Raw genomic sequence first — 13,830 nt, forward strand, 5'->3', positions numbered from 1 at the left:
TTAGGCCGGACGGTTAACCGGTTAAAAACGGTTTTTTATAAAATAATAATTAAAAAAAATCGGTTAACCAGTTTATAACCGGCTTTGAAATCAAAAATACAAACCGGTTATTAACCGGCGGTTAGGATCGGTTAGTAACCGGTTAGGATTGGACCGGCTACTAACCGGTTACAAAATCAGTTAGAAACCGGTTAACTGGTTTCTGTGTGCACCTCTACCCGGAACCGGTTCCTACTTGTTTTCATTTGTAGCAGCCCATCACTGTATCCCATACGGCCCAATCTAAACCCAGTCCACTACAATAAACCAAAACCACTAAAACCTTATTAAACTTAAACCTCACTGCAACATCTTCTTCTTCACCACCGCTGTAACCGCCGGCAACAACCACTACATATTTCCGTTGACCGTCAACGCTCGCTCCAGCTGGTCCAATGGTGAAGGTAATAAGAGCTAACAGTAGTGGTACAAATGGAGACACAAACAATAAAAAGAATAAGAAGATAAACCCTAACGCAGTAGCTATGAAGGTCAAAGCTCCGGCAACAAAAAAACCTAATCCGTTCGAAACGATATGGTCTCGTCGGAAGTTTGATATACTCGGAAAGAAGCGTAAAGGAGAAGAACGCCGTATTGGCCTCGCACGATCTCTAGCTATCGAAAAGGTTATTATTATTATTATTATCAATTGTGTGCCCTATGGATTGTTTTAATGTAATTATGCTTGTAATTGTTCATAGTTTGTACTCAATTGAACATTTGGAAATCAAATTAGGTCTATTAATAATAATAATATTGTACTTGTAATTGTTAATTGTTTGTAGTTAATTGAACATTTGAGAATTAAATTAGGTTATATTTGTTTGTGATGTTACAGAGCTCGGCTTGTTTTGACTTACGAGAGCTCGAGCTCGAGCTCACTTGTTTTTAGCTCCTTTTTAAAGCTCAAGATATTATTATTATTATTATCAATTGAGTGCCCTAGGGATTGTTTTTATATGATTATATGCTTATAAATTGTTCATAGTTAGTACTCAATTGAACATGTGGAAGTCAAATTAGGTCTAATTTCGTGAGTTAAGTTAGATATTATCATTGATTGAGTTCCTTAGGGTTTTGTGTTTATGAATTGTACATATAATTGGTCATAGTTTATAGTTTATATTTAAAATGGACATTTGAGAATCAAATTAGGTTTAATCGGTGAACTAGTTTAGGTGTTGTCGTCGATTAAGCTCCGTAGGGTTTAGTTTTTATAAAGTTGTACGTAATATTGAACATTTGAATTCAGATTAGGTATAATTTGTTGAAATAAGATAGGTTATGTTTGATTTTTGGTGATGTAAATGCTGTTAAGTGTTAACATATATATATATATTTGTTTAGTTTTAATTTACTAGAGCTCGATCTCGGCTCGTTTTAGTTTACGAGAATTTGAGCTGAACTCAGCTGGTTTCAAGCTCGGCTCATGAGTTGTTTTTTCAAGCTCGGGCTTTGTTTGTAAGTATTTATTAATTAATTTACATACGTGTTTTAAGTGTTTTATATATTTGAGAAAAACCTCAAATGAGCCTAGGCTTTAGCTTGCGTAATACCTTAAATGAGCCACATTTTGGCTCAAACTCGGCTGTGCAGTGTGAAATTAATACATAGAGGTCCAAAATAGGTAAAACTTAAAATTACACAAGGCTCGTTAAGGCTTGACGCACTTAAATGAGCTTCCCGTACAAGGCCTGAGGTCAGGCTCGATAAATCTGCTTGTTTGTACCCCTAGTATTAAGTAAAGGTTAGAGACTTAGTATTGGTAGTTACCTAACAATAAATAGCTTTAATTCTGTTAGAAGTCTCATTTTTGTATAAATAGGATAGATGATTGTACTGTACTTTACTTCACTTTTTCCTCTTAATGAAGTTTCCCCCCTTTTTAAAATAACAAATGCAGAGGAAGAAAACATTGCTGAAAGATTACGAGAGGAGTGGCAAATCATCGGTGTTTGTTGATAAGCGAATTGGTGAGCAGAATGAGGATCTTGGTGAGTTTGATAAGGCTATTCTCCGGACGCAACGAGAAATGCGGGTAATTGTTATATCTTTTTGTTTTTTTATTGTATTGTCTATGGTGATTTATGTGTTTGCAATATTTGTTGTAGGTTAAACTTAGTAAGAAAAGCAAGTATAATCTATCCGATGGGGAAGAAGACGAGTATGAGGATCAAGAGGGTGGTTTGTATCCTGAAAGAGATGATTTTGATGATGAAATTCCTGTTGATGAGGAAGATGAAGAGGCTGCAGAGGCTCAGAGTAAGTTCACAATTGTTTTCTTGAATATTACTTTAGTTTGTAGTTTGAACTTTGAAGTATATTGTTTACTTTTAAGACTATTTTTTAATATTTTATTTACCACAACATAATTCTCATATTTTTGCAGAGAGGTCTGTCATCTTAAAACAGCTTAGTGCTGATGGCACTCCTGGTGCTCATGCAACCGAGTCCAGCGGAGAAGTAAGCGCGAGATGAGTTGGATTGTTTGAATGCTGACTTGGCGTATGTTTCCTCTTGTATTTCAATTAATGTGGGGTGTTTTTTGTTATTACAGAGACAGAAGACTAAAAAGGAGGTGTATGATGAGATTATTTCCAAAAGCAAGTTTTTCAAGGTTCTGATTAATGATCGTATAACTATTCTTTATTATTATTGGGAAATTTCTTTGATTGCTGTTAACTTATTGTTAATTTATTGATATACTAATAGGCGGAGAAAGCTAAGGAGAAGGAAGAAAATGACGAGCTGATCAAAAAATCGGATGAACAGTTTATATCTTTGCAGAACCTTACAAGTGTTCAACCTAAAACAGTTGAACCTGATCTGGTAAGACTTATATTATTAATTTAGATGTGGTTTTGTTGCATTAGGTTTGTTATCGGGAATTTAATCAGTTAAATGCAGGAAAAAGCTGATGCGTATGATAAACTATTGAATGAAATGGTGTTGGAAATGCGTGCTCGCCCATCAAGTAGGACAAAAACACCCGAAGAACTCGCACAGGATGAAAAGGAACGATTAGAAGAATTAGAGGTATGCGCTAATGTGACATATAGAGTTAAAGTTGTCACAGACTCACAGTATGACTGCTAAAACTATAATATCTATATGTGGTTATGTTATTTAGGAAGAGAGGCAGAAAAGGATGCAGGCTGCTGATGATACAAGTGATGAAGATGATGATGGTGGCGATGGTGATAATGGAAAGTCTACTTCTAAGAAGCTAACTTCTATTTCTGGAGATGATCTTGGAGATTCCTTTGATGTTGAGGAGCCAAAAACCAAATTGGAGTGGATACAACAGATGCTGAGAAAAGAAAATGAAATTGATGGCGATGAAGATGATGAAGACGAGGATGAGGATGAGGATGAGGATGAGGATGAGGATGAGGATGATGATGATGATGATGATGATGATGATGATGATGAAGATGAAGATGGTGATGAAGAAGGAGATGACTTGGCAAGTAAAAAACCACAATCTCTAAAAGATTGGGAACAAAGTGACGACGAGGATGATGACAACGACGACGATGATGAGGATGACACAGCCACAGAGGGAAAAGCAGGAGAGGATGCTGATGTGGATTTGGTGGGAAAACCGAAGGACCGTGTGGATAAAGTTGATGATAAGAAAAAGGAGTCAAAGGTCCAACCTTCACAAGGAGACCTTCCATATACAATTGAAGCTCCAAAGACCATTGAAGAATTGTCTGCATTTTTGGATAACCGTTCTGATGATGAAATCATTGAAGTAATCAGGCGAATTCGTGCATTCAATGCAATTAAAATTGCTGCAGAGAATCGAAGGAAAATCCAAGTAGGCATATACAATCTTTTTTAACTTGCAATATTCTTTTTGTAGGCATATCCAAGTAGGCATATTATTGTAATAATATCCAATGTTTTCAGACCCGGCCCGGGCGTCGACCCGGACGCCTTACCGGGTCAAAGGTCGGACCGACCCGGGAGGGCGGACCGGTGTTTGACCCGGATGATGTCATAAATAATTTAAATATATATATATTTATATATATAATTCATATACATTAAAAATTAATAATAACAAAAAATAATAATAATAACAAACTTTAATGTTTATTTATGTTTAATACATTGTTTTTTGAATATATATGATATATATTTTATCAATAAAGACAACAATAAAGCTTGGTTGGTTGGCTTATGGGTAATTATTAAAGCTTCTACCTAGGAAATGACCCAAGTTCGAATCCCACCATGCACGTTTCATATTAGATTTAATAAAAAATGGGTTTTACCGATCGACCCGTCGTGTCACCGGGTCCGGGCCGACCGACACCCGCCAAACCCGGCTGGGGTTTTCAAAAACGGGTCAAATACCTCACCCGACCCGGTTTTGAGACCGGGTCCCGGTCAGACCGGTCCGACTGGCCGGGCCGGGCCGGGTTTCAAAACAGTGATAATATCTGATGAATAAAAATCTGCCCTTTTCAGGTATTCTATGGTCTATTGCTGCAGTATTTTGCCGTTTCAGCAAATAAAAAGCCATTGAATTTTAAATTATTAAATTTGCTTGTCAAGCCACTGATGGAAATGAGTATTGAAATCCCATACTTTGCTGCCATTTGTGCTCGCCAGCGTCTACTTAGAACTCGATCACTCTTTGCAGAGGATATTAAGATTTCAGGTTTTTTTCATACCTCTAGTTTTTTTTCCAATTTAAAGACGTTATTGCTATTGATCATATTTTAATTTTGTTGCAGAAAAAAACTGTTGGCCTTCTGTGAAGACATTATTTCTCTTGAGGCTCTGGTCCATGATATTTCCATGCTCAGACTTTCGTCATGTTGTTATGACCCCGGCAATGTTATTAACGTGTGAATATTTGACACGTTGCCCAATTATATCCGGTCGTGACGTGGCAATCGGATCCTTCTTGTGCTCTATACTTCTTTCGGTAATTCACACATTTATTTAATATTTTTTACACCATTTAAATGCAAAAGAATTTGTTCATCACATTTTGTGGTACTAATATTAGATCTGCAAGCAATCAAAAAAGTTCTGCCCGGAAGCGTTAGTGTTTCTGCAAACTCTTTTACTGGCAGCTTTGGAAGAAAAGCCGGGAGTTTCTCTAGACTCTGAGGTGTTTTCAATTTGTTTTTTTTAATTAAACAAATCTGGATAATTTAATATATTGCTAATAAAGATGTTTGTGTTATTTGCAGTTATATCACCTAATGGAATTAAAATCTCCAAAGTCTCTGCTACGTATACGTGGCACAGTTGATGAAATAAAGCCTTTAGATTTCCTTATGTTAATGGACTCACCTGATGACTCACCTTATTTCACTTCTGAAAATTTCAGGTAAATTTATTTTTTCCCATCTTTTCTTGTATTCTTATTAGTTTATTATTTGTTATTTAATAAAAGCATCTAATAAATATGTGGTTTTATGCAGGGCAAGCATGCTTGTGGCGGTAATTGATACGCTACAAGGATATGTCAACATTTATGAGGAATTTAAATCATTTCCCGAGATATTTTTGCCAATTTCCAATATATTAACGGAACTAGAAGGACAAGATCATACGCCTGGTGCATTAAAAGATAAAATAAAAGCTACGGTGGAGCTGATAAACAAGAAGGCCGATGAACATCACATGTTACGTTTGCCACTACAAATGAGGAAACAAAAGCCCGTTCCAATTAAGTTGCTTAATCCAAAGTTTGAAGAAAAGTAATTCTCTTGCTCTCGTGTTTGTTATATATTTTTTTATTAACATTTTTGTAAACCGAGTTTTAAAAATTGCTCATTTTTGGATTATTATGTTTGGCAGCTTTGTGAGCAATAGAGACTATGATCCTGACCGACAACGTGCTGAGGATAGAAAACTAAGGAAGCTTGTGAAACGTGAATTTAAAGGGGCGGTCCGTGAGTTGAGGAAAGATAATGACTTTTTGGCTAATGCAAAGGCTCGGGATAAGGCCCGGTTAGAAGAAGAAAAGGCGGAGACGTATGGGAGAGCTAAGGCTTTTCTTCAAGAACAAGAACACGCGTTTAAGTCTGGACAACTTGGCAAGGGCAGGAAAAGGCGACGGTAGTTTAATTATATTTATGGTTCGGTTTTTTACTCTGTTTCTTTAGTATCATATATAATTTTGCATGATCACTTTCAAACACCTATTTAGATTTGTTTAAAAACAGGTGCAAGAAAATTTTGACTAATTGAAATGATACTCTAAATTACTTGATATTTGTTATCTTGTATTCTTTCTTCCTTAAATCTTATTTTTCTATTCAATGATAGTATTGAAATTATAGTTATTGCAAGACTATTAGTCAGTTTATAATATTAAGCTCAGTCCACATGTCTACAACAATTTAGTTTGTAATTTGCTATTAAACATGATGCTTCAATATTATTTCTACATTTTTCTTAATATGCTCCTCCCTCCGTCCCATTATAAGTGTCATAATTTGATTTTTCAAGTCTTTCTTGTTTAACCTTGATTGGTAATATTTTTGTTTGTGTTATATAACACTTGATGTAAAATATATGAATGGGTTGGGTTTTATATGTATTTTACATTGATATAATTTTCATCAAGTATTATATGACATGAACAAAATATTTACGGTCAATGTTGCAAAAGAAAGACTTGAAAAATCTAACTATGGCACTTATAATGGGACGGAGGGAGTATCATTCTTGAGAGGCCACTAGTGTTGCAAAAATCTTAACTAGGTACCGATTAATCCCTGATTAATTGCTAGTCTCCACTTCACCTGATTAATTTTAGGCTAGTCGGCTAATTAATCAGTCAACGGTCAGATTCGGCCAAAATCGGCGGTATATAGCGAAATTCTGACCAAAATCAGCGATTTCCTGCAAGTTTCCACTTTCCAACAAAAACCAACGGTTTTTAGCGAGATTTCAGCCAATTTCCGGCCAAAATATGTTTGTGTATGTATAAAACTGAAAATTACATTAAAAAGTGTGTGCGTGTATATATAAAACTGAAAAATATACATTAAAGTCTGATCCGATTAATCTCGATTAATCGCTAGTCCCCACCGCACCGCCCGACTAGCGATTTTTACAACACTGGACGCCACTAGCTTGGTGGGCTAAATGGCTCATTGTGTGGGGCTAAATAGGAGTCATTCAACATATCATAATACTACGTGAATATTTGTTATTGTTCAAAAGACTATATTACCCTCGTTTTAAAAAAAGTAAAAGAAATGAATAATAACTTTTGATTGGTCAAGATGAGTTCCTAGAGTTCCTAATTGACACTAACCCTATATATATATATATATATATATATATATATATATATATATATATATATATATATATATTTGTTTATCATAGCTTTTTAGTTGGTAGTACCTATTTGTTATAATAGTCCCAACTATCAATTAGTTAGAACTTAGAAGTTAACATCCAACACAAATGACAACATTGTCCACATTATAATGCACCAATTTAGTCTTTTTAAGTTTTTCTTTTTTGCTACTTTTCAAAGCTAGTTAATCTTCCCTTGTAAAATCTCTTTATATTATTCAATAACTTTAAATAAAGTTACATAAAACTATATGTGAAAGTATAATAACAAAATAAAATAAAATGAAGATCAGATTAAGAACATGTATAGTACCTAAAGTGACTTGTAATACACTTGTTCTCTAAAATTCTAAACACTAAGACTACTATTTATTAAAATTTCTATAACAACGCGTATACTCTATGTCGTAACCTGTAGGCTGTAACCATCGATCCGATAATAAAAAGATCAAATTTTGAAGCTTCTTCCGCCTTTCTGCCACACTTCCGTGCCCTCAAGACCCGACGACAGAATAGACTTGGAATCTGGACACCATTTTAACTCTTTAAGAAGAGAGAAAAGGGTAGCTAGCTCGGGTGTCATTGCGCTATCTTTAATGTTGTTACATGAAACTACTTTTAGTCTTTTAAGCTCTTTCCATGAAAGAACCACAGGCTCGAAACCATCCATTGTAAGTAATGAGCAGCCTTCTAAACATAGAGACACCACTCTCCTTATAAAACATGTCAAAAATCAAAACTTTTTAGACAATGAGTGCAACATGTAGATAACAAGTTATTACATATGAGTACTAAATAGGTGTGTGCATGGGTCGGTTCGGTAAGGTTTTGGGCTAAAACCGAACCATAAACCAAAAATGTAAGTTTTTGAGAACAGTTTGCTTTCGGTTTTTCTGGTTTTTGGTTTGAGTTCGGTTTATGTTTTTTTGGTTTTCCTATTTGGGGCTTGAAATTTTTGGACTGAAAAAAGATTGGCCAAAAAAAAAATATGAATTTGGGCCTAGATTTTTTTGTTAGTGTGCATGGGTCAGTTTGGTAAGGTTTTGGGCTAAAACCGAACCATAAACCAAAAATGTCGGTTTTTGAGTTTTCAAAAACAGTTCGCTTTCGGTTTTTCTGGTTTTTGGCCTCAGTTCGGTTTATGTTTATTCGGTTTTCCCATTTGGGGCTTGAAATTTTGAACTGAAAAAAGTTGCTAAAAAAAAATAATTGAATTTGGGCCTAGATTATTTTGTTAGTTAATAATTAACTGATAATTATACACTTGGGCTAATATATTTGAGTTAAACTATATGTTAAACTATTATAAATTACTTAAAATCTAAAATAAAAAATAAATGTCTATAAATTCGACCATTTCGGTTAGATTTTTTTGTTTTAGTTACATGGAAAACCGAACCGAAAGTTCAGTTTTTACAAAAACATAAAACCTAACCGTCAGTTTTTGTTTCGGTTTGTTTTTTGATTTCGGAGCGTTTTGGTTTCTTGCACACCCCTAAGTACTAAACTCAATTTGCAGGAATATAAATTATAATCATACCAACAAATACTTGCAGCACTGAATGAGTTATTATCCAATCCCCAACAATCCTCAAAAACCAACTCCTTAACACTTTTACAAACAAAAAACAACGCTCCGAGTCCCTGCTTATCTCTCAACCGACACCTCTCCAAATGCAACTCTTCAAGGGTCGGGCACGAGCCTAAATACTCATCGGGCCCTGGATTCGGATCAATAAACTTGCAAGATTGAAACTTTAAAGTCTTCAAATTTACACAATAAGACAATGCAGCTAACCATCCACCTTCCAAATTATGATCACAAAAAGTCAACTCCTCCAACATTTGACAACATTGACCAATAGCTTTGATCCCATCATAACTCCCTTCACATCCAACAAGCTCAAGCTTTTACAACCTCGGACACCCTTGCGCCAAAATAGTCAACCCGATATCCGTAACCACCGATCCATACAACCCGTTAACCGAACCAACAAGTTTCAAAATCTGCAAATTCCTAAACCCTGCAAGCCCTTTTAGATCCAAATCCGTACACGAACATAACTCTAGCTCCTGCAAAGCTAAACACTCGTTCGCAATAGAAACCAACCCGTCTTCACTTGCACCGAGCAACACGACCCTTCTTAAATCCGGGCACACTTGCGCTAAAATCTTAACCCCTCTATCGATCACCCGAGCATTCGAAAACTCAGGTTTCCAAAAATATCCTTCGTCCGATACAAACGAATTGACATGAATCGACACAAACTTATCACTCAAACAAATACCCGAGTTCCGAGGGGATATTATGCAAGCTTGAACAATATCAACATCAACAAGATTCGGAAACCGGTAACCGAGCCTACCGGATTCAAGAAAATCCCAATCTAACAACCTCAATGTTTTCACTAAACCACCATTAATCTTTAACCACCTTTTACACACCAAAGAGCTACAAATTTGCTGTGGTTTTGTGAGATTTGAGAGTATAATACTCAAAACTTGATCTGAAACCAAAGAGAATAAATCTTGAGCTAGGGTTAGGGTTTCATCAGGCTCACAAGGGGGTGTGTTTGGATTTGAAAGAGGACTCAATCTCATTTTAAAAATATCATTTTAATAATATTATTTTTTTATAAAAAAATGAGAATTTGGGATTAGGGTTTCAAATTTCAAGAATCAAGATTCTTATAAAAAGGTGAAATCTTTGAAGCTTCAAAATGAATATTTTGATATTGATATAAAAATTCAAGATTTCATTTGATAATATTATGATAAAGATTGGTATTATTAGGGTTTCAAATTTCAAGAATATCAAGATTCTTGAAATTTGACATAAAAAGGTGAAATATTTGAAGCTTCAAGATGAATATTTTGATATAAAAATTGAAGCTTCAAGGTGAAAGCTTTCTTTCTGTATCTGGGTATATCTATATGTGTATGTATATGTATGTATATGTATATTTGTGTGTGTGTGCTTAGTTTTTCTCGTGAGTGGATGAGATTTGTGGGTTGCACAATATTGTCTTATGTATAATGTTTGTCAATATTATAAAAGGGTTAGAAAGAGGTGAGGTCAGTCAGACAAAATGGATGATGATGGTGATAATTATATTATTATTATTATTATTATTATTATTGTTGGCATATAATTATGGGTAAAAGACATTAAAAAGACATGAAAAGACATAAGCAGTTTCTTTGAGTTTTTTACCAAAATGGGGGAGGAGGAAAAATTATTTACTAAAATGGGTGATTTGAAAAATATTTATTTAAATAGGTTTTTCTTTATTAACTTATTTTTTCTTACTCTAATCTTTCTACTAATAAAATAATTTTCGTTTAAACTTCTATGTGAAATGCATAGATAATGAAAAATAATAAAACTTTTATTTTTATTTAATAATTTTGTTTAAAACAAATATATTAAAAATAAAATAAGTTTTGCAAACCGTTTCTAATACTCATATTTATTAAAAACTATTAAAATAAAACTCTTATGTTTGTAATTTTTTTCCTTTTCATTGTATTTTTCTTTTATTTTTTTTCTTCTAGATTTTTTTTTTCATATATACCACGGGTATAACTTGTTATATGCAACTGCTTTTATGCTAAAAAAATTATAAAATATTTAGAGTTGTTTTATGATCAAAATATATGTTTTAAAATAAAAATTTTATATTATTATTATCTTTTTTCTTTTAAAATTTCATTTTAATATTTATGCAATAAGTAATATGCGCAAAAAAGTAATTTACATTCGCTAACGTAAAAAAAAAGAATACATAGTTGTGCTTCATTTTTATTCTTCGCGTTTAGGTTTAAACTTTGTTGAATTCAAAATTGTATTCAAATTAAAGTATTTTTTATATCATAAGTTATACGAGTGCTAGTATTTTATTACTTTATTGGTACTATAACGAACCGAACCAATTTTGACTGAACTTTGATAATAATATTGATATTACTGGAACAACTATCGGCATTTGTTTTTTGATTTTTATATCGTAAGCTTTACGGGTGCAAGTGTACTGTACCAATATCGATAGCAAACCGAACCAGTTCCGACAAAACAATATAGACACCAATGTTAATATTTAAGTCAAACTAAACTTTAAACACTTATGTATGAGAAAACATATTGAAAAGACAGCAATAATAAAGCAATTATAAACAGAATAAAAAAAAACATAGTTTTTATTTATATCGGTTCAAATAAAAAAAACATATGAATATAAGATACAGTTTCCAAAGCATTCCATGAAAATTTTTGTTTTAAACGATAGAAAAAAAAAGTTTTATTATTTTTAATTCATTTTCTTTATCTATTTTTTTTTTTACATAGAACTCTTAATAGAAATTATTTTATTAAATAAAAGTTTTAGTAAGAAAACCTATTTTGATAAATATTTTTCAAATCACCTATTATGGTAAATACTTTTTCCTCCTTCCCCATTTTGATAAAAAAAACTCCAGTTTCTTTAATTTAAGTTATAGTTTAGACAAGGAAGGCTAAAAGTTAAAACATGTAAAATGGCAATTTTAAATCTGTGTTGTTTAATTTAATCAGTTACATGTTTAATACTTAATTAATAGTGTAACTAGATGCTCATAGGAGTTAGGACAACAGGCGTCGGCGTGGATAAACGAGACACATCGGTGAAGATTGTCTTGTTGGTCTAAACAAAAGTTACGGGTGAAAATATGTAAGTGTGTGGTACAAAGTTCGGGTGTGTGAGAAGAAATGTTTGTGGTGGAACTTACTTGTTATAAATATTCGCTATTAGCCATATGGCGAATATTATTTGTGTGAATAATGCGAAATCGGTTAAGCATGATAAAGATAGATTCTATGTCTTAGTTAAGGTAATATGACAAAGTGTATAAGCTAAATAAAAAGACCGTGAATTCTATAATTTAATGCTACAATTGTCTATACTTCAAAGTTTTTTTTAAAATCAAAAATGATGAACAACTTATACTTGTGTATCATTTAATTTTTATTATCTAACAAATAGTAACCAAGTTATACTGACACGCTAATTAACCCGGTCATACATGACATTGTTCCAATGTTTTTTAGAACACAAAACATGCCCGTTCTCGATTCTCTGACTTATCCAGTTAAAGATCTGGAAATACCCCAAGATACTTGAATAAGAAAGCGATCGGTACACGATTAACATAGATCGTCTGGCCGTCTAGGCGTTTCGAAAATATAAAATCTACACATAGCCTGTGTTTATAATTTAGGTAATACATCAAATTTAAACTAAAATTATCAATATTCTAGTTGTGCTTTGAATCATCTTTCTTGTCTTCACTCAATCATACTTGTTCTTCTTTTCTAACACGTGGGTCATATACATCGACTGTATCGAAAACATATACACTTCTATTCATTTTTATCACTCATTTCATTGTCTTCACAAACATTGAAAACAGACACATTAGGCTATGTGTAGTGAGCGAAATATATGGGCGAAATTGGGCGAAAATGGAGTGGAACACCGCCCCCTGGGCGAAATGGGCAAGGGCGTGGGGTATTTGTCGCCGGGGAGGAGAATGATTATATTATTATTATATTAGTAGTGTGTGTGTTATATACATATATATATACATACATATATATTATTAATATGTTGTGTGTGTATATATATGTAAAGGTATATGTATATATGCTATGTGTGATATATATATATGTATATGTATATATGTTGTGTGTGTATATATATGTATATGCAAAATGAATCCTAGAAACAACCCGAACCACCCATTCCCTCCTTTCGGTCAACACCATGGTTCGCAAAACCAACCGAGCGTGAACTTGCAATGGAACCCGATGAACCTAAACCAACCGAGCTATCCGTTTCAATTTCCCGACTCGAACCTAAACATGTACGCCAACCGAGCTATATGTTTTTTTATATTTTTAGTTATTTAATTTTTTTTAGTTATGTTTTTTTGTATTCCTTTTTAATTTTTATGCATTTTTATTTTATTATTTAAATAAATTAGTTTTATTTGATTAGTTTAATTATAAAAAGAAAATAATAAAAAAAGATATTGTGGGCCCAACTTGTAGCCCCTACACCATTACACTCCAAAAACAAATTCGCCCCCGTTGCTGACTGGGCGCCACGTGCCACAATTCGCCCTCAATTGTAGCCTCTCCACTACACATAGCCCTATGTGACAATTGTGTAGTTCAAGATCAGTTGATTTCAGTAACCAAATTTAGAGGTGTACAAATCGGGTTTTTCAAATACTCGGGTTCGGATATTGGCAATACATGGGTCGGGTTCGGGTTCGGGTCCGGGTATTGTCGCTAAAAACTATACCTATGTATCGGAAACCGGGTATTTGAATACCCTATTTTCGGGTATTGAAAAAACCTTATTTTCGAGTATTTTTCGAATATATATTGGATTTTTAACGGGTTGCACCTTT

At 33.5% G+C, this 13,830-nt stretch overlaps 1 protein-coding gene and 1 pseudogene across 2 annotated transcripts; one reads left to right on the top strand and one right to left on the bottom strand.

Moving 5' to 3' along the window:
* Positions 1–270: 270 nt before the first annotated feature.
* On the top strand, positions 271–6,252 carry LOC143631337 (uncharacterized). Its single transcript, XM_077100128.1, has 14 exons — positions 271–665; positions 1,943–2,077; positions 2,151–2,301; positions 2,429–2,502; positions 2,597–2,656; positions 2,752–2,868; positions 2,947–3,075; positions 3,170–3,862; positions 4,519–4,711; positions 4,788–4,981; positions 5,066–5,170; positions 5,253–5,392; positions 5,487–5,765; positions 5,866–6,252. Exons 1-14 carry the CDS (start codon positions 435–437, stop codon positions 6,128–6,130), a joined length of 2,766 nt encoding a protein of 921 aa, XP_076956243.1. The 5' UTR covers positions 271–434; the 3' UTR covers positions 6,131–6,252.
* A 1,576-nt stretch (positions 6,253–7,828) lies between these two features.
* LOC143631312 (F-box protein At5g07670-like) lies at positions 7,829–10,004 on the bottom strand (annotated as a pseudogene). Its single transcript, XR_013153329.1, has 2 exons — positions 8,921–10,004; positions 7,829–8,093 (listed from the first exon to the last, which is right to left on the bottom strand). The product of XR_013153329.1 is annotated as an F-box protein At5g07670-like (transcript).
* Positions 10,005–13,830: the final 3,826 nt, after the last annotated feature.

The sequence above is a fragment of the Bidens hawaiensis genome, unplaced genomic scaffold (genome assembly GCF_021521415.1).
Source record: "Bidens hawaiensis isolate Kalapana, Puna unplaced genomic scaffold, B.hawaiensis_p1.1 tig00006061_1, whole genome shotgun sequence".
NCBI classification, from domain to species: Eukaryota; Viridiplantae; Streptophyta; class Magnoliopsida; order Asterales; family Asteraceae; genus Bidens; species Bidens hawaiensis.

Bases quoted from the DNA above. Each gene is read 5' to 3' on its own strand.
- LOC143631337 (XM_077100128.1), top strand. From the start codon at position 435: ATGGTGAAGGTAATAAGAGCTAACAGTAGTGGTACAAATGGAGACACA. The intron at 3,076-3,169 runs GTATGCGCTAAT...TATGTTATTTAG, and splicing joins AACGATTAGAAGAATTAGAG to GAAGAGAGGCAGAAAAGGAT. The intron at 5,171-5,252 runs GTGTTTTCAATT...TGTTATTTGCAG, and splicing joins GAGTTTCTCTAGACTCTGAG to TTATATCACCTAATGGAATT.